Source organism: Trichophyton benhamiae (genome assembly GCF_000151125.1).
Source record: "Trichophyton benhamiae CBS 112371 chromosome Unknown contig00178.8, whole genome shotgun sequence".
NCBI classification, from domain to species: domain Eukaryota; kingdom Fungi; phylum Ascomycota; class Eurotiomycetes; order Onygenales; family Arthrodermataceae; genus Trichophyton; species Trichophyton benhamiae.
This window is the reverse complement of record NW_003315094.1, coordinates 245276-271597: the sequence shown is the minus strand read 5'-3', so window position 1 is coordinate 271597 and position 26322 is coordinate 245276. Positions and strand designations below refer to the sequence as shown.

At 48.3% G+C, this 26322-nt stretch overlaps 10 protein-coding genes across 10 annotated transcripts; 5 read left to right on the top strand and 5 right to left on the bottom strand.

The window, feature by feature from the left end:
• Positions 1 to 12: 12 nt before the first annotated feature.
• On the top strand, positions 13 to 555 carry ARB_01554 (uncharacterized protein; the record flags this gene model as incomplete). Its single annotated transcript, XM_003012248.1, has 2 exons — positions 13 to 365; positions 432 to 555. 2 exons carry the CDS (start codon positions 13 to 15, stop codon positions 553 to 555), a joined length of 477 nt encoding a protein of 158 aa, XP_003012294.1.
• Positions 556 to 1308: 753 nt separating this feature from the next.
• ARB_01553 (uncharacterized protein) lies at positions 1309 to 1869 on the top strand (the record flags this gene model as incomplete). Its single annotated transcript, XM_003012247.1, has 2 exons — positions 1309 to 1565; positions 1755 to 1869. The coding sequence occupies 2 exons, from the start codon at positions 1309 to 1311 to the stop codon at positions 1867 to 1869; spliced, it is 372 nt and encodes a 123-aa protein (XP_003012293.1).
• Positions 1870 to 1970: 101 nt separating this feature from the next.
• Positions 1971 to 3801, bottom strand: ARB_01552 (CDF zinc transporter (Msc2), putative; the record flags this gene model as incomplete). Its single annotated transcript, XM_003012246.1, has 3 exons — positions 1971 to 2193; positions 2260 to 3366; positions 3446 to 3801. 3 exons carry the CDS (start codon positions 3799 to 3801, stop codon positions 1971 to 1973), a joined length of 1686 nt encoding a protein of 561 aa, XP_003012292.1.
• Positions 3802 to 4412: 611 nt separating this feature from the next.
• Positions 4413 to 5991, top strand: ARB_01551 (uncharacterized protein; the record flags this gene model as incomplete). Its single annotated transcript, XM_003012245.1, has 3 exons — positions 4413 to 4538; positions 4627 to 4893; positions 5041 to 5991. 3 exons carry the CDS (start codon positions 4413 to 4415, stop codon positions 5989 to 5991), a joined length of 1344 nt encoding a protein of 447 aa, XP_003012291.1.
• A 410-nt stretch (positions 5992 to 6401) lies between these two features.
• Positions 6402 to 8817, top strand: ARB_01550 (uncharacterized protein; the record flags this gene model as incomplete). The annotated part of the gene is made up of 5 exons (XM_003012244.1): positions 6402 to 6509; positions 6573 to 7481; positions 7541 to 7694; positions 7753 to 8547; positions 8630 to 8817. 5 exons carry the CDS (start codon positions 6402 to 6404, stop codon positions 8815 to 8817), a joined length of 2154 nt encoding a protein of 717 aa, XP_003012290.1.
• Positions 8818 to 9292: 475 nt separating this feature from the next.
• On the bottom strand, positions 9293 to 10441 carry ARB_01549 (mitochondrial tricarboxylate transporter (Ctp), putative; the record flags this gene model as incomplete). Its single annotated transcript, XM_003012243.1, has 3 exons — positions 9293 to 9897; positions 10066 to 10114; positions 10193 to 10441. The coding sequence occupies 3 exons, from the start codon at positions 10439 to 10441 to the stop codon at positions 9293 to 9295; spliced, it is 903 nt and encodes a 300-aa protein (XP_003012289.1).
• A 1135-nt stretch (positions 10442 to 11576) lies between these two features.
• ARB_01548 (uncharacterized protein) lies at positions 11577 to 13406 on the bottom strand (the record flags this gene model as incomplete). Its single annotated transcript, XM_003012242.1, has 3 exons — positions 11577 to 12434; positions 12497 to 13029; positions 13106 to 13406. 3 exons carry the CDS (start codon positions 13404 to 13406, stop codon positions 11577 to 11579), a joined length of 1692 nt encoding a protein of 563 aa, XP_003012288.1.
• A 1869-nt stretch (positions 13407 to 15275) lies between these two features.
• On the bottom strand, positions 15276 to 15992 carry ARB_01547 (uncharacterized protein; the record flags this gene model as incomplete). Its single annotated transcript, XM_003012241.1, has 1 exon — positions 15276 to 15992. The coding sequence occupies one exon, from the start codon at positions 15990 to 15992 to the stop codon at positions 15276 to 15278; it is 717 nt and encodes a 238-aa protein (XP_003012287.1).
• Positions 15993 to 21242: 5250 nt separating this feature from the next.
• Positions 21243 to 22445, top strand: ARB_01546 (uncharacterized protein; the record flags this gene model as incomplete). The annotated part of the gene is made up of 2 exons (XM_003012240.1): positions 21243 to 21404; positions 21465 to 22445. 2 exons carry the CDS (start codon positions 21243 to 21245, stop codon positions 22443 to 22445), a joined length of 1143 nt encoding a protein of 380 aa, XP_003012286.1.
• Positions 22446 to 24406: 1961 nt separating this feature from the next.
• On the bottom strand, positions 24407 to 25247 carry ARB_01545 (extracelular proline-glycine rich protein; the record flags this gene model as incomplete). Its single annotated transcript, XM_003012239.1, has 3 exons — positions 24407 to 24793; positions 24874 to 24995; positions 25064 to 25247. 3 exons carry the CDS (start codon positions 25245 to 25247, stop codon positions 24407 to 24409), a joined length of 693 nt encoding a protein of 230 aa, XP_003012285.1.
• Positions 25248 to 26322: the final 1075 nt, after the last annotated feature.

The window sequence follows — 26322 nt, the reverse complement described above, 5'->3', positions numbered from 1 at the left end:
TTGTTGTAGCGGATGCAAACCGACCCTCCCGCCGGCGTCTCCGCATCTCCTATCGCCGATAATGTCATGACTTGGTACTCAAGCTGTGCCCAGCCGTATTGTTACTGTATGGCCGGAAGCGTGCTAATACTTATGTCTAGGAATGCTGTTATCATTGGGCCTGCCGACACACCATTTGAAGATGGAACTTTCCGCCTCGTGATGCATTTTGAGGAGCAGTATCCGAACAAGCCCCCAGGCGTCAAGTTCGTCAGCCAGATGTTCCATCCAAACGTTTACGGCACCGGAGAGTTGTGTCTAGACATCCTGCAGAACCGCTGGAGCCCAACTTACGATGTTGCTGCCATCTTAACTAGTATCCAGAGGTAAGGGATTCTCGAACCTACCATTAGCCAGGGTAACCTACTAAACCGGGCGGCTTACCAAAATAGTTTATTGAATGATCCCAACACGTCATCCCCTGCCAACGTCGAAGCCTCTAATCTCTATAAGGATAACCGCCGAGAGTACACCAAACGTGTTCGTGAGACCGTTGAGAAGAGCTGGGAGGACTAATCTATGTCTTCCTCGCCTCACAGCTGTTTGAACGAAGTTCTTGATTAATATAACGCCGCTGCCCTACCGCCAATCATTCCTATGATTCTACGACTCACCGCTTCCCAATCCCACCATTATCTCCTTCTCTTTCGATATTTTTGTTCGCCATGCACAGCGTTGGGGTTATGGCGTTGAGTGCTTTCTATGTTACATACCCAGATCACCTTACAGACCTCAATATATGCCCTTATTAAACTTTGCAGCTATATGCAAATCATACTGCATTTTTCGATAAATGCCCGTTCGTAAGACATAGGATTGGTAGTTTTCATCAAGCAATAATTAACTCGGGAAATCATAACATTGGTAGATTAGATACATGACTACCAACTGGTTTAGTGTACACCCATATCAAACATATTAACTGCAGTATGTAAGGAAGGATGTTCATCCGACCACGTGTTGAGTAAGTACCTCCCATTACTATTTACCTCCACCACACCAACATTTGCCATCCCCTTCTCTTTCGACTTGGATCAAAACGTCCATCCCTTTCTCGCTCAAGTAATCGGCCACACGGGTATGGACATCTGACAAATCTGAGTTTTTCGAAGCAATAATGTGTATGACCCCGAGGACGCGTCTATTGCCATGGTCGTCGACAGGCCCATGGCTGTGGCTGTGACTGCCACACTTCGTATGACTGTGGGCATGATTGTGGGTGTGGGAGTGATTATCAGAGTGGGAGTTGTAGCTATGATGTGAAGAGCAATGGCTTCCCCCACGATTATGCTGATGGCTGTTATGTGTATGTGTATGGGTATGGCCATGGTCATGGTCATGGCTATGACTGTGACTATGATGTTTGTGGTTATGGTCGTGGACGGTATCATCGAGCCAGAATTTTGGCACGGTATATCCAACTACCCCCCGCATGACACTAACCCCAGCAAGAGTATCCCGAAGACTATACTCAACGTCTGCTGGCAATGCGAGAAGCAGGGTCTTCGAGGTGCTGATAACAAGAGGTATAGCTGAGACAAATATCAGAATCGCTATCAAGCACGACGCAATCGGATCGAACCCAGACCACCCGAAAAAGTGCACTAGTATAGTGGACAAAACAACCGCCACTGATCCAAGTGCATCAGCAAGTATGTGTAAGAATATACCGTGCATATTTTCATTCCCGTGTCCGTGGTCATGATCGTGTCCAGCATGGCCATGGCCATGATGCGCATGGTCAAATGCAAATATCCCAACCATATTAACAACCAAGCCAAGCGAGCTTACAACAAAGAGGTCGCCAATCCTATGCACTTCGCTGCCTGACATCAACCGTTCCACGGCCTCGTATATTATCTCAACGCTAATAATCCTGTGGGATTGTCAGCAACTTGTCCATGGCGTGGTATATTTCAAGAAGGATGCACTTACATCAGAAACACACCGTTTCCAAAACCTGCAAGCGTATCAATTTTGCCGTAGCCATATGGAAAACGAGAGCTCGGCGGCCACTTGCTCATGACAGCGGCCGCTAGGCCAACAGCGAGAGCAAAACAGTCGAACAACATGTGAATACTGTCGCTCAGCAGTCCTAGAGAGCCCGTGACGACACCATAGGTCAACTGGACCACCATAAACGTTAGGTTCAGGCTATATACTAGGGTTAGCAAGATAATATGCCCAAAGTCCAGCACAAATAAGAATGGAACGACTCACTTCATAAAATAGAAAATACGGCGTGAATCCCTTTCCTTCAGGATAGCGTGTATAAAAGGCCACTGTTCGCACGCCCCTAAAAGCCATATAGTCATTCGAGAGGGTTTCTTTTCCATCTTTGCCTGCGAGTGATTGTCGTTATGTACCATCTTGCTGTCGGCGAAGGATGCGAGACAAGCGAGCCCAAACCTAGTAGCTTGTAAGGGTATAATATGTGTTTGAGATGTTACAAACGTAGCTATGATGACAACAATGGCGCCTGACGCAATGGTAGGCAGACTCGGCCTGCCAGTAGCATCAATACCGTATATCAATTGGGATGTTGCTGTGAATAACCCAACAACAAAGATAGGAAGGAATGATAGAGATACTGCACTGAAACCACCCGAGAACAAGACAACAAATAAGATCAACGCCCCAAGCACTGTGCCGATAACGAGGTTCACAGTAGCTGTATCGTCGATATTATCCTTCCTTGAAGCGAACTTTTCATCCACAGCGGTATCGGTGAGTGTCAAGAGAGAACCGGGGGACGGAAGCAATATAGTAGCAGCAATGGCCGTGTACCCTTTGAATACCTCTAGAGGTTGAGAAGAGGATATATAGGCCATATCCAAGACAGCAATGGCGACAATAAACAATACCGATACCTTCCTGCGTTTAAGAGTCCGTATTGTTCTAGTCAACGTATTCCCACTAGAGCCAGTCCTCGAATCCGTGAAAATGTTCAATAGCAACACGGCAATTACGACATCAAATCCGATCATGAAAGAAGCATAAAGGGGCAGGATCATCCATATTGCGGTTCTCATCCCGTCGTAAAGACTCGAGCGATTCGACTGAAACCCATCCGTAGGTCCAGCATTTCCATTCACACGCCCCTGGCGTATCTTCTCGTATATACCATGTACTAGTAGAGCAACAGATACATATGCACAGGATACTACTAGCGGGATGCCAGCAGATCGAAGAGAATGCGACGTCTTCGTACTCTGGGTTTCGGATTTGGCAGTGCCCAAGCGGATGGGCCCTGCAAGGAGATAGGACATCACGAACGGCATGGCAGTAAGAAGACCAGAAATTATCTGTTGTCCAAGCCCTTGGGGACTGTGGGAGTGATCAGTTAGATGGCTTCCCACGATAAAAGATACTATAGTAGGAAATGGTTTTGAATGCGCACACTAACCTGGCCGAATGTGGTACACGCTGCTTCTGAGTGGTTTGCATATGTACATTACTGCTGGTGGCATGTCCAAACGAAAGCTCATCTTGGGAGGCAGTATATCCATGCCCATGATATTCATCCCAGCTTGCTCCGCCATTCAAAGTGTTCATCAAGCCGGGGCCTTGCTTGTCAAGGTATTGAGTAGAGACCTCCTCTTTGGCAAGGTTAGAAGAGTAAACAGGTGCATGGGCATCTTGTGGTGATATTACGCCTCCTGTGTACGGCAACGTCTGTGGTAGGGCATGGTTGACTGAGTTGCCATGATTCCTCTTATGGCCGCGTCCACGATGGGACTTCCCGCCACGGGCGCCATTCATGGCCTGCGAAATCAGTGGGGCCGACATTCCCCATTATCTCATAAGCTTGTTCAATCGAGATACCTAGGCCATCGCCGCATCCAGCGCGATAAGTCCGTTCAATGGATTGTCAAGAGTCGGTAGGGACTTGCTCGGCTGGCTGGTCTCGCTCCTGGCGTGAGAGTAAGTGAGTCGGCAGCAGCGTATCTCGGCTGTCAACGGAGACAAGGTATCGGCGTTAGCAATCAGTTAAATAAATTGCCTCAGGAACCTCCTCGTCGCTGTGACTGTCTTCGCTGTCGTCGTCCAGCAAAGCGAAGTGGCCACTATCAACTTCGCCCGATCAGGGGGTTTTTGGGGGTCGCAGATTTAGGGTTTATCAATCCGTTATGTCAGCATAAGAAGCTTATTTACCCGCCTCACGCCTTACCCAAAATAGCTTAGTGCATCCATATCGGAATATAGTTTGTACGAACCGGCTTATATAATCGTCTATGGTTCCATTCCGTCCTGCAAAAAGCAGCTACTTGCCTGAACGAACTACATCAACCTCTTTCGACGAGGCCGACGACATCCCAATTGATAACAGCAACCGGGCTACATTAAATGGAGAGAAATCCGAATAGAGGACCATGACTCTGGTGCTGCTACTATCCATTTTTGCCATCTGCTTTTCTTCAGTAGCATTTATCCAGCTGCTGCCCACACGGCGTGAGAAGAAATCTTCCGAGGCCCACGATGCAGTGTCAGTTCAGATCGTAGTTCTAGGGGATATAGGGCATAGCCCGCGGATGCAGTGCCATGCACTTAGCATTGCACGGCATGGTGGTCGAGTCACTGTTATAGGATACCATAGTATGCTTACTCCGGCCGCCCCGTTCGAGTTCCAATTCGCCAACACTTAACCGTGTTGCAGATTCTACTCCAAACCAGGAACTTCTGGATCATCCCCTTATATCAATTGTGGCCCTCCCATCCCCCCCAGCTCTTCTACAGACCAAGAAGAAATTCTTGTTTCCTGTTGCTGCGATCCTCAAGGTCTTGCAACAAGCATGGCACCTCTGGGCTGCGCTAGGCTATCGTACAGGCCCTGCCCATTGGATACTAGTCCAGGTAAGCCATTCCAGTAACGAACATCCCGTTTATCTGTCACCGCCCTTTACTTGTCTCTTTGCTATCATTGTTGAATGAATCGCAGTCTTGAGACAAGGAATGAGCCTGCTAAGAACTTGTCTATAAACCTTGGGACAATGGCCACAGAATCCACCAGCAGCACCAACTCTTGCTCTCGCGCTACTTGCCTGCCACCTCCGGCATAGTCGTCTCATTATTGACTGGCATAATTTTGGGTATTCCATCCTTGCATTGAAGCTTGGGTCCGGCCATCCCATGGTCAAACTTATGGAATGGTATGAGAAAGCTTTCTCTTGTTATGCTACTGCCCACTTTTGTGTCAGCAATGCCATGGCGCGGATCTTGCGGGAGCAATTCGAGATTAAAAAGCCTCTTATGGTACTTCACGATCGGCCTTCTTCAGCCTTCAGCCCGATCTTTGATGAGAAGCAACGTCTTGCAATTTTGTCTTCAATTCCTGAGACAAGTCAAAGTGCCATAGATATTATCGAGGGCCGGTGTCGACTCCTTGTTAGTTCTACGTCCTGGACACCTGACGAAGATTTTTCTCTTTTACTCGATGCCCTCTGTCGCTACTCTACATCGGCGAAGTCCTCAGGTCTCCCTTCGGTCCCTCTTCTTGTTATTATCACCGGAAAGGGGCCCCTAAAGGACATGTACCTCTCCCAGATAGACAAGCTAAAAGCTGAAGGAAAACTCTTCAATGTATTTATAAAAACAGCCTGGCTCTCCTTCGAGGATTATGCACAATTGCTTGCATGTGCCACATTGGGGGTCTGTCTGCATACAAGTAGCAGCGGTGTTGATCTTCCAATGAAGGTTGTTGATATGTTTGGTGCTGGCCTCCCAGTTGTTGGCTGGGATCAATACGAAGCCTGGCCTGAACTTGTCACCGAAGGGGTCACTGGGCTAGGATTTGATAGTGCAGATAGACTATCGGGACTTCTCAAGAGCGTACTTGGCGGTGATGGAAGCGCTCTAAAGGTGCTCCGAGAGGGAGCGGTTAAGGAGAGTAGAAATCGCTGGGATCAGACATGGGACCCCATTGCTGGGACTTTTCTTGGCCTGGTCACCTAGCCCAGCCTCTAGATATACATTGGGTCAGATTTTCAATATCTATAAAATATACAGAGAGCCAATAAGGTCGTCTTTGCACAACGAACCGGGCTGTATTTGCGGCAATCTGAATGCTATCAGTATATAGGATGGTTCACTCCGATACTATAACTTGCCCAGTACTTCTCTGTTTAGACCAGTAGGACATGGCACTCGTAACTAAATGATAGACGGGCACCGTTGAGTATAGAGCCCTAACCAAACTTCCGACTTGTAGTTATGTACGCTCAACTATTTAGGTGGTTAATGTGCTTAGATAACTAAGTAGTTAGTTAATATTTCAACCAGTCAACTTCATTTAAAAAAAACTAGTTAACCGCACCGTTTAACTACATGGATGTTTTTAAATTTCTAAATCATCCAACACAATCATGCTAGAACCTCTAGAGCTTCGATCGTATCCATCCTGCGACAACTGTCTGTCGTGGTCAGCAGATGGCGAAATTGCTGTTGCCAGTGGGGAAATTGTCTATGTCCTGGTTTGTTGCGCATCTTCATGAAGCTCAACCATTCCAAGTCTAACTGATACAATCAATAAACAGTCCCCCAAGCCAAATAGAGAAGAGAAGCAGCAGGATCAGGCCGCTCAAAGGTCAAGTGGTGCGCAATGGGACATATCCAAACTCAAAACCAATGCTTTCACACTGGATGAGCTGCCTCTTCTGCTCCCGGAGCCTGGTGCCACCTTTTCTATCGGCGAGGAGCAATCTATGAGCCCTGCGATCGCTGTAGCCTGGTCCGCTCCCCGTCTGGCTGCATATGGAAAATGCATGCTAGCTGTATTAACTAGTAACCTAGCCTTATCTCTCTGGCAGGCGGTGGACGGTGCTTCCAAATGGAACAGAGCACTTGTTGTTAACCACGCGCTCAGGAAGTATTTCAAGACCCTCACGGGTGATAATGGCCCTCTGTTACGGAGAAAACAAAGGATTAGGGCGTTTTCCTGGAATTATTTCGCCCTGAATAAGTTCAACGATCCAGACTCTTGCCATAATAGTGGCATAAATTTCCTCGTCGTCAGCAATGATACCAATGACATAGTGATTCTTAGGGTTACTGCACCCTCATATGGACAGAGTGCCAGTGCAGTTGTTCTTACTCATTACTCTGCATCTTCTGAAGGCATCTGCCTTTCTCGGTCTATAGAACAAGGCTCTATGTTCTCAGGATACACGGCAAAAAGGGCTACAATAACACGTGTTTCCTCAAGCACTTGGCTGAATAAACCAATGCTAGGTGACCATGGAGCTGCAGATTTACGTATCTGGTCCTCTCTAATTGCCTTTATGTTTGGATCTGAGTTGGCTATTCTACGCCTGGATCTTGACACTATTTCCATGAACACTGAGATTACGATCAAACGAATTGAGCTGCTTAACCTGGAGTGGACCCTTGACTATACAACGACCGACCGTGATATAAAGGGTCCATTACACTGGATAGAAACTGCAGTAGGTTCCTTGTTCCTTCAGCCACTGTATTACCATATCACTAATTCGCGTTGGCTCAGGAGACCAGCCACAATCTTGGGTTAGCAGCTGGTATAATATGTGGATTTGTTATTTTGACAATTCCCAAGAATATATGGTCGGAAAGTATTCTTAGGGTAGACATTCACGAAGAAAAATTCGACGCTTCACTTGCAAAATGGCATCCGATTTCAGGTATGGACATCAATATTTCCTAGTCCCTCCTGTTAAGTCGTATTCTAACCAAAAGCAGGCTTTACTTCTCGAGTGGGGGATACAAGTAATAGCAGTGACCTCTATATCTTGACATTATCCTCCTTGCATCAACTTGAGTTTCCCAGCATGAGAAGCAAGAAACAACCATTATCAAATGGCAACGAATTTTCACAAGACGATTATCTGAGAAGAAACGTTGAAGGTTGCAGGGATCGATTCGATCTAGATTATGACTTAGGTGGTATGTCAACAGCGAAGACTTGGGGCCTATGCAGCCATCGTGGATGGATAGCCACCTGCGCGACCTTTCATCCTACGGATATGGTACAGCACACTACTTCTTCTCAGGAAAGGACAACAATATTCTTTGCCCCTCCAAGCCTAGAAAGATCCGACCACACCGAACCAGGACTACCATGGCATATGCCGGCCATTACACCTACCAGCATACAGCACTCCGCAGGCAAGGTTATAGCTTTCACTTTGGCGAATAAGCAGCCACAATCTCCGGACGACCTATGGTTGCGAAAGCTACTATATGCGGCTGCTTGCTCTACGGTATTTCATTCGGCCTTGGAATCATCTTCTCTTGCAAAGGAAGTACTACAAGATTTAGCCCGCGAGTCTAGCATAGACCTAGGTTTAGAAATATCCATGCTAGAGGATCTCGCAGAAGGATCGGACAAACTGAAAGCTGTTACAATACCACCGAAATCAACAGAGCAACTCGAAAGCAACGGAGCAGGCGTATACGAACAGTGCGATATCTGTGGCGGCGGGATTGAATGGTTTTCTCCAGTAGAGTCACAATGTGTGGGAGGTCACTTATTTGGTATGTAATGAATCCTTATATCTGTATCCATGCATCCTGATGACTTTAGTTGGGTCCAGTGTTAATAAATATTGATGTATAGCTCGGTGTGCGTTGACATTCTTGTCCATCCAGAACCCATCCATTTCAAAGAGATGCTGTAGATGTGGAAGGGAGTGCCTGGATAACACTAGTGAAGCGATGGGTATCGAAGGTACCAAAGGGCTACTGGCAAAACTCCTTGAACGGTTTGATGAATGCCCTTACTGTGGAGGCAAGTTTAAGGCATAATCACCTCCCCCCCCCCCCCCCCCCAGGGTTTACTAAGAGTACAGTTGGGGAAGATGGGATAAAACGATCAGAGTAATAAGAAGTTTTGATATAACACCCGAGATTCAAAACCATCTAAAATATCAAACAAAGCAAGGCACTTTTATATCCAGATAAATGCCTAAATCTATACAGGGACATGCACAGTATAATATAATTCAGCTGGCGATGGAAGTATGAAGACACAAAAAACGCCAAAATTAGCACCACGAGGGCTATCATATCATAGGTTATCATCCACTCCAGGAATAAAGGATGGAAGGGGTATATCAGAGGCCAGGTCCTCTACAGCCATATACAAGGTCGAAACTCTTAAGGAGCAATGCAATTAATCAAACAACTTCGTCATTGCCTTATGAGCTAATTCAACACCGAGGCTGCAACACAGGAATATCAGCAAAGGTCCATAATGTAATAAATGGGGCATGGATGTTTCTTACAAAGTTGCTGCATTGGCAGGGACTGCTCTTGCAAGAGCAGGACCAAACCCAGGGAAGAATGCCTTGTAGCCGCCGCTCGCATAAATACTTCTAATAGTGCCGCCGATAGTCGGTTTTCCGGGAGCACTTTGCAGCCGTGATTTGACGGTATCAACAGGGAAAACAGGTATCCACATCGCAATTCCGGCAGCTCCTCCAGCAGTAAGGATGGCAGGCAGAGATAGCTCTCCTGTGACATTGCCATCTGCATCCTTGGGGGTTAAGCTTCGCTTAACATATTCATACATAGCAAAGTAAGCAGCAGATCCGGGACCGTCGCGGGCGAGCGTCATGGCACTCCCCCGGAAGACACTGCGGATTCCACCCTCCTTGTATAGCTGTCGAACAACGTCAAGTCCACCGCTGTACTTTGGTTTTTGGCCAGCAGGTGGTGGGTGTTGTCCTTGAATCTGAAGCAGCACCTTGACTCGCTCAAAAGGGGCCGTAATCAAGGTCATAGGAATCGCAGAGAAGAAGCCGGCAGCAGATATCTGGGCAATGGTGAATTGAGGGGTGTTGTTGCGAACAGGGACGTCTGAAAAGGTGCGAACAAGGGTCTTCCCTAGATCATACCCCTATTGTACACCGTCAGATTGTCAGAACGACACGAAAATAGGGCAAAGCGAACAAGGCGGCGGGCACATACCCAAAAGCTAACAGCAACTACAGAATACGTTACGTGTTAGTTGCAAGCAAGAATAATCTGAAAGAGGGCTGAAGAAGCACGTACACATTGGAGTGACTCCAACTAGGGGAGCAGAGACACCGGCATATAGTCCCTAGACAGCAGAGAGAATCAGTAACCAGAACAAGGCAACACGAATATGCAATTAAAAAAAAGGGAGGGAGTTACTCACTCTTGCTACACCCTCCCGGGCGATAGTCTTCTTAACTACATCTATGGCACCGGTGTAGACACCTCGCTCTGCGGTCTGGAGTCGCACTTTCACCAGGTCAAAGGGATGGCCAACCACAACGGCACAGACACCACCAACACCACCAGCTACAAACGAGCGGACTTGTGCAAGCGTAGTGTTCGCTGTGGTTGAGGGAGCTTCTGCTTCCTTTTGTGCCGGGACGGGCGCAGCGGGGACTTTGGATGCCATGCTCGAGGTATAACGGTGTAGCTAGACAACAGTATGCAGTCTATTGGGAAAAGCGGGCACAGTTATATGCAGAAAAGAAAGACGCCTAGCAAAGTGAAGAAGACGAAGCGCAAAAAAGGGGATCAAATAATACACTGACTATCATATGGAAGACGAAGATGTTCGTCTTTTGCTGCTGCCGCGCTTCTTATCACTGAGCCAGCTTCTTTTTTGGCGAGCCGGGATTGGAACTCGGACCTCGGCTCGGCTCAGGATAATGTATTTACCGAGAAAAATCACGTGTGCTAGTCTTTTAAGTTTGTTAGTCAGCAAGGTCACATTTAAAGTTTCGAAAGGAAGGAACCCAAAAAGACGACTTCACATGACACATGACAAGACATCAAGACATACTACTGATGTGGTTCATGCATCAGCATCGTAACAAATAATACTATATCGAACCGATTTTGTAGCATTCTCGCTCAAGAGATACAGCTATGCAGTTCTCCTCCTTTCGAGCATTTAGCGTCTGGTTGGTAACTGGCGGCATGGCCTCGAAGCCCCTTGAGTTACTCCGTCCTACATGGGGTTACCAGGACCGTCGACTACTTAGCTGGTTAAGGTTCCATGTCAGTGACATGGCTAAAGGCTCGAGGGTTGCAGCAAACCAAATAACTACGCCAATATGTTAGTCGGAGGGAATTTCGAGCCACTTGTCACGCATCTGACCGATGACACGATGGCCTGATCTATTGTGTATCCCTTGTAACTGGGACATGCATCAAAGGCCTACTTATGGACAAATTTTCTAATCACATGCCAGGTAGTGGTTACACACTCTTTGGTCGTTAGGCTGGGTATAATATGTCAAAGTAAGAATTAAAAGAGTTAAACGCTAAATGCTGACAGTGTAAATAAATTATTGCCCTTTTCTTCAACAAATGAAAAAGCTAGAATAAAACCAGGGAGCATCAGGGTATTGCAGGATTTGGGTATATATATGCACAGAATTTTTGTTCAAGACACAGGTTCGTACTGCACCCTAGGTTCACTTTTGTGCCTGCGTATATGAGATACCCAGATAATAATGTTATCGATTGCAATAACTAGAGGCAGGGTAGTTAGCCTTGGACAGTCAAAGATACCAGGGGCAGAGTCAGACAATACCTCCAATATACGTGAGAGCAACGGTTGGAGTAACCCAAGCACTATCAATGTAATTCCCAAGAGCTGACTCTTTCACGGCACTATCAAAGTTGGACATTACAGCCAACAAGGATAGAAACACGCCAATAGTGGTAGTGACAATAATGCTCAGCATCTCGGCACGGCTTTTATGGGACTTCGAGAACCAGTGTAGAATGGCCAGGAGAACAAGCGTGAGTCCGGCGGCAGTAAAAAAGAAGCGGAAGACGATGGTGGCAGCGCTAGAAATCTGGACGAGTTCCTGGATAGCTGCCTTGCCCTCTTCCTTTCCTACCTTTGGTGTTTTCTCTCCAGTTTCTTCCTTAACTTCAATGCCAAAAGTGTGCATAATCCAGACAAGAGATTCTGCCAGAAACTCTTCCAGGAGCTCACGAACCTCTTCCGAGGCTATAGAAAACTCCTTGAAGGACAACAACTTCTTGTATATAGGGGTGAAATCAGGTTTTCCATCAGTCGATTTTAACTTGCTGGAGATATCGACAATAATCTCCTGGAGCCCTTGAACCAAGTCTGCAGCAGTCTGGACTCGATTCACATTGCTCATGAGTCCAACGAGAGCATTTTCATAGATCCTCTTAGCCACATCGTATAGCACGAACGAACGACTTCCTTCACTAGTAACGAGGATCGCGACATGGAGCGGGTAATGAAAGAGTGCCCAGATCTGCTGACGGATGGTTCCAAAGCGCTTCACGTCAATTTGATCAAAGTACAGCATATAAACGAAGTATATGATAAGAACATGGCAGATAACCAGGGAAACAGATGTGCCTGATATAGTCGAAGTGCCGAGCGCAATGCTTTTGATCTATTATTTGGTTAGTTATAGTGTTACTGCGTACAGTGTCAGTACAGGCTGGTGTCCCTTACAGCTTTGGTCATTCCAACAATGCCCTCCCCAAGAACAATCAATGTAAGGCACCCAAATCTCTCGACGATTGGAGTTCCCCTGAAGGACAAGACTTTCCAGAAGCTAGATATGGCAATCATGAACACAGCCTCACAGGCTATGACAACATACCAGGCGATGTGTACTCTTGGTGACTGGATGGAGTGTGCGCTCACTCCTAAGCCGAGGAACACTGTTGCTGAGATGAAGAGGGTAGCAATAACCAAAACTTTAGCAGTAAATGTCTGTTTATGGCCTCTCAGGTACCAAGCAACGGTCGTATATTGAGCGACGAGAATAAATCTAGACACCATGAGAAGGTAACACATGCTAGCGAACCGTCCGCGGTGCTCGAGGATATTAGTGACGCTGAAGTTGACTGACAACACCGCAAGTCCAGTCATGATGCCTAGGTGAAGAGCCTTGAAGATCCGGGAAACGATAGAGTCGGTGTAGAACCTAATGTCGAACAAGGCCGCTTGTAACCAGCAAAACCACAGGATGGTTATGAATGCTATGTACGACTTGACGCCTGCAGGGATATTAGAATCATCAACCGAAGTAACAGGCAGGATGAGGCGAGGCCTTACTGTCAGAAGTGTTGATTTCGTGGGTAGCATGGAAAATGGCGAGCGTAGCGACAAAGAAGAGATCGTAGAATAGCTCCATCGTTGTTGCTTCGTGGTTCTTCTTGAGAACAGGACCCTCGTGAGTACTCAAATTGTCCGCCTCCCCCGGATGCGGTGCATCAGGGTGAGTGCCATCATGGGAGCCATGGCTGTTTTTCTCTAGGATTTCATCCTCGGAGGCGATTGGGCTTTCTATTAAAGGGAGAGGTTTCCTCCAGTTTGACTCAGTGTAGTTGCGGCGAAATATATTCTTGAGCCGCATCGTGAAAAGAGAATACCACACGATTTTAGGGGGGTAGTTATTCTCGTGGCTTGGCAGGATTGGCAAAGAAGCTTGTCCAAAATCCAAGACGGAGGCATTGCAGGGGAATATAAATACTTAAGAGCCCAGAAAAAGGAACAAGAGTCAAAGAAAGGGGGGAAACGATTGGGAAGTGAATGGATTGTATCAAGAAGCGATAGCCTGGCTGTGAGGCTGACGTGGAAGGTCGTCAAGGTTTTGAGGCTGCCAGCATGGAGAGATGCAACCAATCATTCTGAGTGCAGGTTGGGAATAAGCAACGACAAGCAATCGGGGAAAAGGCTCCATAACTTTCGAACATATATTTTAGTGGGCCTTCAGCAGCTGAAGGATGGGGAGCTGACTTGAATACGGAGTATCTGCATGGTAACTAAGTACTCCATACCTCCGTATATAGTCTCCCCGTCTCTGGATATCTGTACGCGTATATATTCACTATGAATCCGTACGAAGGAGTGTGAGACTGACAAATTCCTCATTCGAGCCAATGGCATGTTCTCACATTTAGGATGGTGGCTGTACAGAGCACAAAGAGTCTATCCGTTATATCTTCGGTCTGCCATGTCTCCATACAGGGCAATGGTTTGATTAAAGTTGACGATCAGCCCTCCGACTAATCCTCATTGGGTCATGGATGCGAGCAGGAGGAGCGAGTTTCGGTTCTTCGAGGCTTTGTGCATAACAGGCTGTGAAACTTAACCCATCACAGCAGGCAGGCTGTGTTCGCGATGCCAAACCAGTTAATTGATCAGCGCACGGAATCCTGACGACGAATCATAGCCTGCTATCGAGAATCATCAGCTGGAGCGAAGCATCGGAACAGCCACACAAAATCCTGATGGATTGAGGCCCCAGGGAAAATCAAAACAATTGAGCTGGCGAGTTAATGAATGGTGAGTCAATGCAACGACGGAAGAGCGCTCGATAGGGAGTATGCGATGCGATAAGTTAGTTCGCAGCGACATGGGAACAAGGTACGAAGTATTTAAGATGCTGGTGATAGGCGTGTGAGGGTACTCTGTGCTCTGCAGTAACTTCATAACGAAGAATGGAATCGCCGAGTAACCCTATCCGCAGTACAAAGTATGGAGTCCATGGATTAAACGTGTTCTCCATAGCCCATACTTTGTATACTGTTCAGAGTCTCTTCTCGTGGAGTAAACAAAGCGGTTATTTCGCTTGAAACTGTGGATTGTCCTCTGATTCACTTCACCCTGCAAAATACAAGGCGTCACAAGGTCGCAGAGCAAAACGTGGAACATCGAGGATAGCCCTAGCTTGACCATCCAGCCCATACAGCGTTAATACAAGACGCACCATCATCGCGAGGCAATCCGTGGCCAAAGGACCAGCCTTCAGCCGTCGCATAAGAAGACCTGTGTTGATGATATGATGTCGGCGCTGAGAGAAGAGGAAGCAATAATATTGTGGCTGTTTACATTACATAATAATTACGTAAACACGCCGAAAGGTGGTAGTTTAACTATATAATTCTATTATTAAGTAAAAAGAATTATACTATTGGCTAGTAATGGGGTCTTCATTTATTACACTTATTAAAGTGTGATTCTAGATAATTACTATTCAAAATATCTATACGGAGTACAATCATTGGCTGCATGGCATTATTTCATACTGGCTAAGAACGAATTTTGAGCTTATGTCAGCTACCGCTTGGATTGTCCGTATCCTGATAGAATATACGGCGCTATATCAATCTACCAGCTGGGAGGAATCCAGTAATGCATCCAGCCATCGTCTATATCCGCGTCTTTGAACTTCTCAATGCTCCCCTCGACACCATGCTCTCCCACAGCCCGGACGCCAGTTTCAACCAGTTCCCTTCTGCCTATCACCGAACGGATTCCATCGCCAGACATCGTGGGCATCCCATTTCGCCCATCCCTCGCGAGACTCAGGCACAATCTTGCCTACCGAGATCATCTCGATCCAGTTGCTCAGCATAGTCTCGAGTGGATGCCATCGTTTCTCATGCTCGTCGACGGGAATTACCAGGTCAGTCAGCTCCATAGCTAGGATCATAGCAACCCGGCGGCGCTGCTGATCATAGACGAGTCCTACTTGGTGGCCGCCCAGTTCGAAGACGGCATGGTAGAGCAGAATATAGCGAGGGAGGTCATCCTCGGTCTCGTCTTCATTCTGGTCTATCACGTAGTAGCCATCAGTATCGACCAAGTTATCCGGGTCCGCGACATGAGTGACCCAGTAGAAGAGGTAAGCGTCCTTGACCCGCCGCTCTTCATCTGGAGCAATGATGGAGGCGAGGAACGACCTGAGGTCCGGGTCAATTATGTGGCCGACACGAGTGAGCTGGTCGGCGTATATCGACTCGTAGGATGGCCGGACAAGCAGGTGGTGCAGGTCTTCGGGCTGTTTATTATTCCTCGCCATCCAGCCGCGGGCGACGAGGTAGTTTTGCAGCCTGGCACAGCGCCGAACATCCAGCACTCCGTTATCAGCATCCTGGGCCGGGTTGGTGTCGGACACCAGGGCGTCTTCGATGTCAAGAAGGTCGTGGCTGGCCATGGTCAAGTTGTATCACTTGTATCACTTGTATCACTTGTATCACTTTGATTGATGCCGTGACGGTACGCTCTGTTGCTCTGTTGCCTTGAGGCCAGCATATATAGACTCCATTGTCCCACTCCTGTATATAGCCAATGTAGCCTAACTGCCAATACTGTTATATGTCTCTTATTAGGGTATCCTGCGTAACTAGCTCAGGGGTTGCCTTCGGTGTTATTAGAAGACGAAGCTGACCTTTTGGTAGGAACACTGGACCTCCAGGCTTTGGCCTTTATATCGTCTATCTATAAGAAGACGACTTCCGACGCTGTCTGTAGGTGTAGTTATAAAAATAGTTCCTTTTTAAATAATAGTTTAATTATGGTATCTAATAATAAAATAATATCGAATATACCACTAGGTATCTGATGGAAAACCCCCTATTTTCCCAGTATGACCAGGCCGGGACAACAGTACCTAAGCCGTTGAACACGTGATCTTCCCTTGGCAGCCTGATATTCGAACATGGATCTCAGCTTTCTTTTATGTAACGAGCAACAAACTACAAAAACAAACGAGAACATGCCAGTTTTTTTTTTTTTTTGTCCTTTTCTGTGCTGATCTACAGATACGAGGAGACAAGGCGCCAGAGGCGATCCCAAGAGTTGTGTGGCCTGGCACATAACGAACGAACGCTGATGGGAGAACAAAGTGTGGCTTCGGCCTCCATCCCTTCCTCCGTACGGAGTGCCACGCTCGCCTTTCTCCTACTAGCAAGGAGTTTGTACGGAATACTCCATAATTCAGGGACATTTCCAGAACACATCACAGCTCCATGTTCCCGTGCCATGGCAGACGCGGCAGGGCTTCCTCAGCCGCTCATCTGGGACCTCTCCCCGGATCAATGGAAACATGGGCCCCTATCCAATCACATATTGCCTTGCTGTCTGCCCCCAGCATTTTTAACATTTTCCCTCTGAACAACAAAGTTAGCCTCCCAAGTCACAGTCTAGGCAGCTAGCCATTCTTTCACACAAGGCCAAGGCCCTTCGATCGTTCTTGATACAGGCGTGCATGGTGGCCTCCAGCATATGTGGTGTTTGGGGATGTATTTACCCACTGAGTTCGATCGAGGGTCTGCCTCCAATATCTGAGCATCCAGATTTGTCTGTAACCGTGAATTCATTCCTGTGTCGAGGGCGGCCGTGCTGTAGCTTGGATAGGTTTCCTTACCGAAGGGGGTGTAGGGGTTATATGCATGCCTGCTACAATTTCTCCCATGCAGACATGGTGGTGGCAGGGATACATATATTGCCCAGCATGGGAGTTACATTGCGTGTAATCAAAATCAGCCTACGCAGATGTTTCTCTCTCAGAAGATCCAGCAGCTTCCTGGCTGAATGCTTCGCCTAGTCTGTGTATCAACTGCCTCTCTGGAGCTCTCACGAGGGGGTCTAGACAACCAACCACGTTTGTGAATTACGCGATTGCGAATCCCTCTTCTTCAAGAGATAGCCTAAGAAATGATTGTCTCTGGGCCGTGTAACCCGTCCAAGGGGCGAGGTCAATGCAGTTGGAAGATCTCCGCGCATTTATCGGTCCCCATGCGGAAAAATATAAATACCCTGGCTTCAGCCTCATCGACGGGCAGAGATGTTCTCCAGTCACTGTACACATCTGTTTTCGTCCGCTCACCCTATTACTCTAATATTCTTAAAAGGGCCACTATTGCGGTTATTTCCAAACATACCCCCGTCGATAATCGTGGCAGGGAATGTACCGTGGCTCCTTGTATATTATCTGGGCATATCCAGAGCTGACGATATAGGATATCAGAACTAGACTACACATCTATCCCCTCATATATAAAGCTCCTCATCATCATTTTGCTGCTCAGGCTCCCACACTCCCTGAACACCATGCATGGACGATACAACCATCATGGAGAACTCTGCGTCCAGCATTAAAGATTCCAATACGACCATAGTCCAAGGGCCCATAACGCGGCGAGACTCACATCCAGAATGTGGTCTACTTCTGGCGGAGCCGGTATACGCGGAGGAAGTATTCGAGACTCGGGGGAAGAGCCTATGGTCAGTCGTCGTGATTGATGCTCTTGGATAGTTATAATGAGTTCATTGCATGTCCGGACTCTATATTAACTCGATAATTAGGAGGGTATTACCTGAGGTTCAAATTAACGTGAGATCAACCGTAGTCCTAGTCTACTCCGTACATATATTAAACCGACAGCATGGCTAACTGTTGACAGATGATCGCTTTCTCCGGGTATGCTAATCTTTTGAACCCTACAATACGTCGCACACGCTAACCTCGACCGAACCCGTTTCAGCACCATTGGGAATGGTGAGTGAAAGATATATTGGGCTGGAATGAAGTTTTGGATCATACTCCTAACTCGACATCCTATAGGATTATTCCTGGGAAGCGGTATGATTCTCGCCCTTGGCGGGCCAGGCGGTGCTGTTGTCGCATACTTACTCATGGGGACGGTGGTCGGCGCTGTAATATCATGTCTGGGAGAAATGACCGCCTTAATGCCAGTTAATGCGCCGGTGATGGAATTCCCACGAAGATTCCTAGATCGCGGAGTGGGCTTTGCGGTCGGCTGGACATATTGGTCAGTTTGACAATCGCATACTCTGGATACTGCTGATGAGCTTCTGTATCTGACATCAACCCTTAGGTTCGCCTATGCAGTGGTAGCTACCCACAATATGGTGGGTGCTGCAGAAACGGCCCGATATAGATATGTGGACGGAAAGACAGATGTCACTTGGGAAGTAGGGGAGAGGGTTGATACTGCAGTGTGGATCACCGTTTTCATCGTTCTCATTGCATTGATAAACCTATTTCCAGTCAAGGTGGGCCAAATATACGGCAAGAAAAGACTATTATTATTATTATTATTTTCCGCTGGCTAACATTTAGTTTGAATGGGTCAGTATTTCGGTATGCTCGAGTACGTCGTTGGAAGCGCTAAAATGATATTCATCATACTTCTAATTGTAATGATGGTCATTCTCAGCGCAATGAATCGTACGTTAAACCCCCCCCTACTTCTATACCCTTGATTGTTTGCATCCCTGGACTCCAACTAATGCGGAGGTTAACAGCAAGGAAATCTGCGTACTATCAGAAGCCACTCGGAACAAAGTGTAGGTTCACTCCGGTTGCTCTCACATCAGAACTTGATAGCTTGAAGGTGTATTATAACTAACAGCGACGGATTGAAAGACTGGGACTCCCCATACTCTTTCTTCAACCCCGAATACCATATCAAAAATAAAGATGGCTCTGTTCGGGTAATAGACGGAGGGCTGGGAAGGTTTCTCGGAGTTTGGTGTGTACCGTAATTCGCTCATACCATTTGATTTGCTCCAGGCCGCTAACTATAGCTATTGTCTGCCCTTGGTTATAGGAATGCATCCGTGAATGTCATATACTCGTATGTGGCTGTGGATATATTTGCAGCTACGGCAGCCGAGAGTAAATCTCTTGCTGACTCGGAGTGCATGAAGATGGCGGCCAGAAAGATAACACTCCGAATCGTCATTTTATACGTACTGGCGATGCTAACGTGTTCTTTCCTCGTCCCATACGATCACCCTTTCCTCAATGGAGAAGCGGTATCACTGGCCACCGAGTCGCCGTTTGTGATTGCAGTTGTTGAAGCAGGCCTTCCGGCAGCAGGAGAGTTTTTCAACGGAATGTACCTGTTTTCCTCGTTCACCTGTGCCGTAAACTCTGTGTATGTTGCGTCACGGGTGATGCACACCTTGGCTCTCAGAGACCAAACGGGACCCGAGTTTATAACCAAGCGGCTGCAGCAATGTCATGCTGGAGTACCAACAAGAGCTGTGCTGGCGACCGTGGCCATATTGGCTTTGGGATATCTGGGACCCGGAAAAGGTCCAGGCGATGTACGTGTGCCTATTATATATTGAGGAACCTCTTTGTCATCCCAACCTAGGTTCTGCCAAATTTGAGTCTGGCTAATGTTGTGAGCTGTAGCGGCTACGTGAGCTTTCGTCCAACTGCACAGTATCGTTCCTAATTGTTTACGGGATCATATGTGCGACATATTTGCGCTTTTACCAAACGTAGGTGTCATAATGCGAGGGCCCCAATGCTTCCCTGGATCTTGGAGCTGACTCAACTTGCACGAAATAGTCTTCAGGAGGCCAATTCACTCGGCAACACTGCCGAGTCGCAAAATGGCGTGTACGATCGGCAGAATCCACGATACCCATATAAATCGCACGGGCAGTGGCTGAAGGCCTGCTATGGGATGGTGTCGTGTTTTATATTACTCGTCTTCAACGGGATACCGGCATTCCTCAGCGATCCGTTTGATACCCGGGCTTTTGTTGTTTCATATATCAGCGTAAGTCAAACCGCCCAACGCATCCAGATGCATGTAGATCAAAAGCTGATGCAATAGGGGTTCTGTGTCAAATAATAGCTGCCCGTCTTCATTCTGCTGTTTGTGGGCTACAAGATACGAAGACACGGGCTCCATTTCTCATCCTGGGGTGCGGAGTGCTCCAACGACCTGCGGAACTGCGTCCAAACGACGAGCGGAACCCACAGGAAGGGAAGGTTAATATTCCCCGATCACGGACCAACTAGAAGGAACTGGGAAACATTCTTTGCATGGGTTTGGGCATGGACAAAGTGAGCTGGGATAGGTATCTTGGAGTTTTCGGAGCCCCTTTGTTTGTTTGCAGCGTTTGGCAGGTTTATATGGCTATAATAACCACTTACTACTACTGTATAACCCCTTCCGGGTGTATAACCAACTAATACATTCCATTCTTGGTACTGGGATTGGTCAACGGCCCCCCCAACATCGACAGGCTGATCCTGCGTGAAATTCTTGCTCGCGAGGTAGTAAATATAAGGAGGTTGAATAATAATGTCTCATCTCATCACCTTGCGGCCTTTTTCGTTAGTGAGCTGACTGTGCACGTGACACGCTGGTGCCTGGGCACTTTTTGGGAGCGACTCCATCTCCTCGACGACGACGACGACGAAGGACGAAACCAACATCCTCAACGTCGTTCAACACCCTCAGCATCTTCGTCGGTTATCCATATCTGTGTAGCATCACTGCCTCTCGCTCATTTCTTCCTTCCTTTCCTCCTTTCCTTCGTTTCTCTACCCAACTGTTGTCTCTCCTGTGTATCAAGGCCCAAACGATCCCTTTTCTTTTTGTAACTAACCAACCGCCCACCACTCGAGGCTGCCATGATCTCTCCCTCGCACATCATCGGGGCACTCGTCCGTCGAGGGCTGGAGACTGCCCCCCAGCATCTGGCTAAGCGGGAGGATGTCAAACGTGTGGTCTTCTCTCTACCTTTTGCAGCCTTTACCGTTCTCACTCTGATCTTCATCGTGGGACTCATCGCTGTAGGCGCCCTGAAAATAGACACTGTCCTTTGTTTCAGCTGATGCTAACGCGGTTGCTAGATCGACTATACATATGGCCGTGTTGTGACTACGCTGACGATCATCGAGGATCCCAACCCGGCGGCGGCTGCGTCTCTGCCCAGTTACAGCGACGTGGTCGAGGACGGTCCAAAAGGCGCCACTATCGATAAGAAGCAGCAGCAGCAGCCCCTTGGTCAGCCTGAAATTGAGGCACTTCCCACGGCCTATAAACCCATCACCAGCGGGCTCCGCTCGACGACCAAACATCTGCGTACTCGCGGTGGCCCCCGGGCCCGATTCCGTGGGTTTACTTACTATGTAGCCCTGACTCTTACCCGCGGTCTCTTGACAGGTTTGATTGGCTTTATGGGGGCTGTTGCTCCAGTCATTGCAGATGTTGCCGTTTCGACCATGATTCTCGCCTGGATCCACGCCGTTATCGCTGCACCCAGCTCCAAGTCCTGGTGCCAACGCTTCCCATCAATCCGTAAGAATTGGATCAAGATGGCACCAGCCGTTTTCATCTCGACAGTAGCCTCGCAGCTGAGCTTCCACGTTCCGGTTGCTATTGGAGTGATGTTCGGTGGTTTCCGTTACGACGGGCGTGGCATGTACTCTCTTGCTGAGCCCCGTCCCATCTACTTTGCGCATGCCGGCGGCGCCGTGGTTCTGTCACTGATCTTGGGCCTGGTGCTTGACCTCCCTGCTTCTGTGATGATGGTCCGGGTTGCAGCCTCTCTGTTGCCCGCGGACGACGAGACCATCGTCCCCTTCGACCGAACCTTTAACGGCAAGGTGACTTCTGTGGACGCTGATGGTGCCGGCCTCGTTGGCATCCTCGATGCCTGGAAGACCTTCAGCTGGGCCTCCTTCCGACGCCTGCTCATGAATCTAGTCAAGACTTGTGGCCTGATCGCGGCTGCATGTCTGGTTTATGGTATCGTTGGCGGCGTCGGGTTCGCCCTGTTCGCACCTGACGGTCCCAAGGCCTTCATTGCTTCTATGGGCCCTGCAGTCTGAAGTGGTATTTCGATATTTCGATATCCCATGAGGATAGATACCCAGCGATAAGCCAGGTTGACTTTGACTGCAGGCAGCTGCAATATCGTGCCAAATACCAGCTCCTCCTCAGTGGATGGAAAGAGCTATATATCCCATCCTATACCTTTTTTTGTACTACTTTTGTATCACTCTCTGTACCACACTCCCTTCCCGCTCGTTTATGCTACAGGCACACAGGTGTATCTCCGCCAATGTAATAGTCATTTATAATTAAGTAGATCATCGCTTTGACCATGGATAATCGGTGCCAATAAACCAGCTGTACCCCGTACGCTGCCAGCTATGTCCATCCAGTGTTGAAAAGAGGCAGACCCGTGCCGGGGTAGTTGCATATACGTGCAGGCGGTCACTTGCACGGCGTTCTGTGGCTTTCCCGCTAGCTAGCTAGTTAGTGAGCAGCAACGGGACTGACTAACTAGTTCAAATCCACGAGTTACCCGCCAACCAAGTACACCCCACACCGTCGCAGACAGGACAGCATTTACAGCCAACCTGCAAACCGTTCTGTTCCCCCACCTCAGCCTGTTCTGCTCCCTCTCGAGCAACCCGGCTATCCTCACTCTTCAAGTCAACCAGCGATCTACATACAGTCTACATCCAGCCTACCTACCGAGGGCGTACGGAGTACCAAACGAGGGAAACCCTCCCCCAGACCTCCTCCCCCGCCACAGCGCGCCACAGAACCAACACCAGAACACCGAAGCACCTTGGAAGCTTGCCATTGTTTTTTTTGATTGTCAGCGAGCGAAAACCAGCCGGATAGGAAGAGAAAGCCCGGGGAGGAAAAAAAAAGGATACCAGCTGAAGAAAAACAAGAGCGGAGAAGAAAAGCAGAGCGAGGATGGCGGCGTCGGCAGCAGGAGGCTTGCTGAGCCGCCAGCTCAAGCAGATGCAGACGGACAAGGACATTCCGGGGATCAGCTGTGGGCTGGCGGACGACAACAACGTGTTTGAGTGGGAGGTGATGCTGATGATATCGGACGACTGCAAGTTCTACGGGGGTAATTACCGCTGTCTTGCGAAGCACAAATACCTTGTTAAAACTCGGGATCTGACTTGAGACAAACAGGAGGTTTCTTTCGCGCAAAGCTGACCTTTCCGCCTGAATACCCGCATCTGCCGCCGAAGATGAAGTTTGAGACACCGATGTTCCATCCCAATAGTGAGTGGTCTTTTTTTTATTTTTTATTTTATTTTTATTTTTTCCCCCCCTTTTGTATGTACTACTGTCTAACGATGACTAGTATATCCCAACGGCGAGGTATGTATATCGATTCTGCACCCGCCAGAGGAAGACAAGTACGGGTACGAGTCGGCGGCCGAGCGCTGGTCGCCCGTGCAGACGCCGGAGACGATACTGCTGAGCGTGATTAGCATGCTGTCGAGTCCGAACGACGAGTCACCGGCGAACGTGGAGGCAGCCAGGCTGTGGCGGGAAGATCCCAAGGAGTTCAAGAAGCGTGTGCGGCAGTGCGTGCGCGAGAGTCTGGGGGAGGATTAACTAGTCGTCTACATTAAATATCGTTATCCATGACCAGCTTCTACCGGAGTTAAATATTCTTATGCATGACTAACCAGCTTCTATCGTTGGAGTGCTCGTTGCTTTGCGTATAACTAGTTTGTCATGGTAATCCCAAAGAGGCAATTTGAACTTCCATCAGTAGTCAACTCAGAGTAAAAGAACCAAGATGAGAACTTCTTTCTTGACCTGAACTGTTGGCATTAATATTATTATCATGAGCTTTTCGCAGCGTTTATTACATATATGCGAGAAAGAGTTAATACAACATTACACACTGCTAGGATATATCCGTGATTTACCTCGTCCATCAATTCAGTGACTCGTAACTAACAAAGGAAAAAAAAAAAAAAACAGGCACCTCATCAAAGTAAACTCCAGACTAGCATGAGAGAGGAATTTACAAGGCGAGGAGAGCAACGAGACCGATGGCACCAGCAACACCAAGACCAGTAGCCTTGGGAGCCATACCCTGGGAGGGGGTTGGGGATGGGCCGTTGCCAGAGCCAGAGGTCTCGCTGCCACCGCTGCCGCCGCTGCCGCCGCTGCCCTCGGTGGAGGATGGGCTGGAGCCACCCTCGGAGGAGGTTGCAGAGGTAGGCTCGGGGCCAGAGGTGGACTCGGAGCCAGAGCCAGTGGAGGAGCCGGACTCGGAGCCGGACTGGGAGCCAGAGACCTCGGTGTAGAGAGTGGTGGCAGGGCGGCTGGTGGTGATGACATTGGTGCCGGAGGTGATGACGGTTGGGCCAGCAGGGATGGTGGTGTAAGGGGTAGAGTGGCCACCGGACTGTTTTTCGAGTTAGTATATAGATTCAACACGTTTGATATATATATATATATATATATGTCAGGTAGAGGCAGCCTTACGGTTGGGGCAGGGGCAGAGCCAGAGCCGCTGGTGGGGGGAGCGGTGGTCTCAGAGCCGGAGCCAGAGGTGGGAGTTCCGGTAGCAGTGCCAGAGCCGGTGCCGGTAGTAGGAGCACCAGTGGCTGTTAAGCAGGCGTTAGTATAATCATTTCATGCAGCAGCGGAAACAGAGAATTGAGAGAAAACGTACAGCTTCCTGGAGCACCGCCCATGTCCTTGCAGGCCTTCTGGCCCTCCTCGACAACCTTTTCAATGTTCTCGCCAGGGCAGGCCTCCTTGGTGCAGTCACGCAGACCGTTGGTGAAGTCAGGGTGCGAGCAGAGACAGCCGGGGTCGTGAGGAGGACATCCAAGCTCGGCAGCCTTGCCCAGCATGCTCTGCAGACAGGCTTGCTATCAATGGATAGTCATGTTAGTTAATTGGACTTGGGGTGACGACTATCTTCACTGCTGGGTGATCGGATTGGTACGCACAGAGCAAGCTGGGAGCTCAGCCAGGGTGGTGGCGAGGCACATGGAAGCGCCGAGGGCGACAGAGACAATAACAGAGGCCTTCATGTTGACTGGTTGGTATATGTGAGGACAGTAGTAAGTACTGATGATTTGGCAAACAAGCAAGTCGACTCTTTGTAAAGAGGAATTGACGATGAAGGGATATCAATTGAACTTGTCTGGAGAAGAGAAAGGGAGAGAGAGAGAGAGAAGAGAAGAGAAGAGAAGAAAAGACGAGACGAAGGGTGGGAGAGGGAGAGCTAGATAAAGGCAGGGCGGGAAAAGGGGAGGGCAGGGCCAGCAGCCCAGCAGGCAGGGTCGGGAAGAGGCAAAACACACAGAGAGAGAGATGGGAAATGGGAAATAGGAAGAAAAAAGCAATAAAGCAATAAAAGGACAAGGGCAGGGGAGAAAAGAAAAGAAAAGAAAAAAAAAAAAAAACGGGGAACAAAAAGGGACTAAAAAAGAGGGAGCAAGAAGGAGATGAGCAGGCAGGCAGGGAGGTGTTGTGTGAAGTCATCGTCATCGTCGAGCATCGAGAGATCGCACTCGGACTTGCATCGTGGACCGGGACAAGCTCAGCCAAAAGAGTCGAGCAGGCGAGCTTCTGATTCGCTGGGCCTTTTTTTTTTTGGCTTGAACTTTGCTAGCTTTTAGCTTGTTTGACTTTGACAAAAAAAAGGGGCAGGAAAAAAAGAAAAGAAAAGGCTTTTGAGACTTTTGACGGGTGGCATAAAATAATAAAAAATAATAAAAAATAATAATAAGCAAGCAGATAAAAGCACAGTTAAAAGAGCAGTCGAATCAGCGGCAGCGGATGCAGGGCCAGCTCATCCTCGCTGCTTTGCTTCTTTTTCTCCTTCTTCTTCTTCTTCTTCTTGCTCTTCACTCACTCACTACTAGTGCAAGGTGGCCTGTGAGATGTCCGGCCGCTGGTTGTGTTGCCAACCGTCCTACC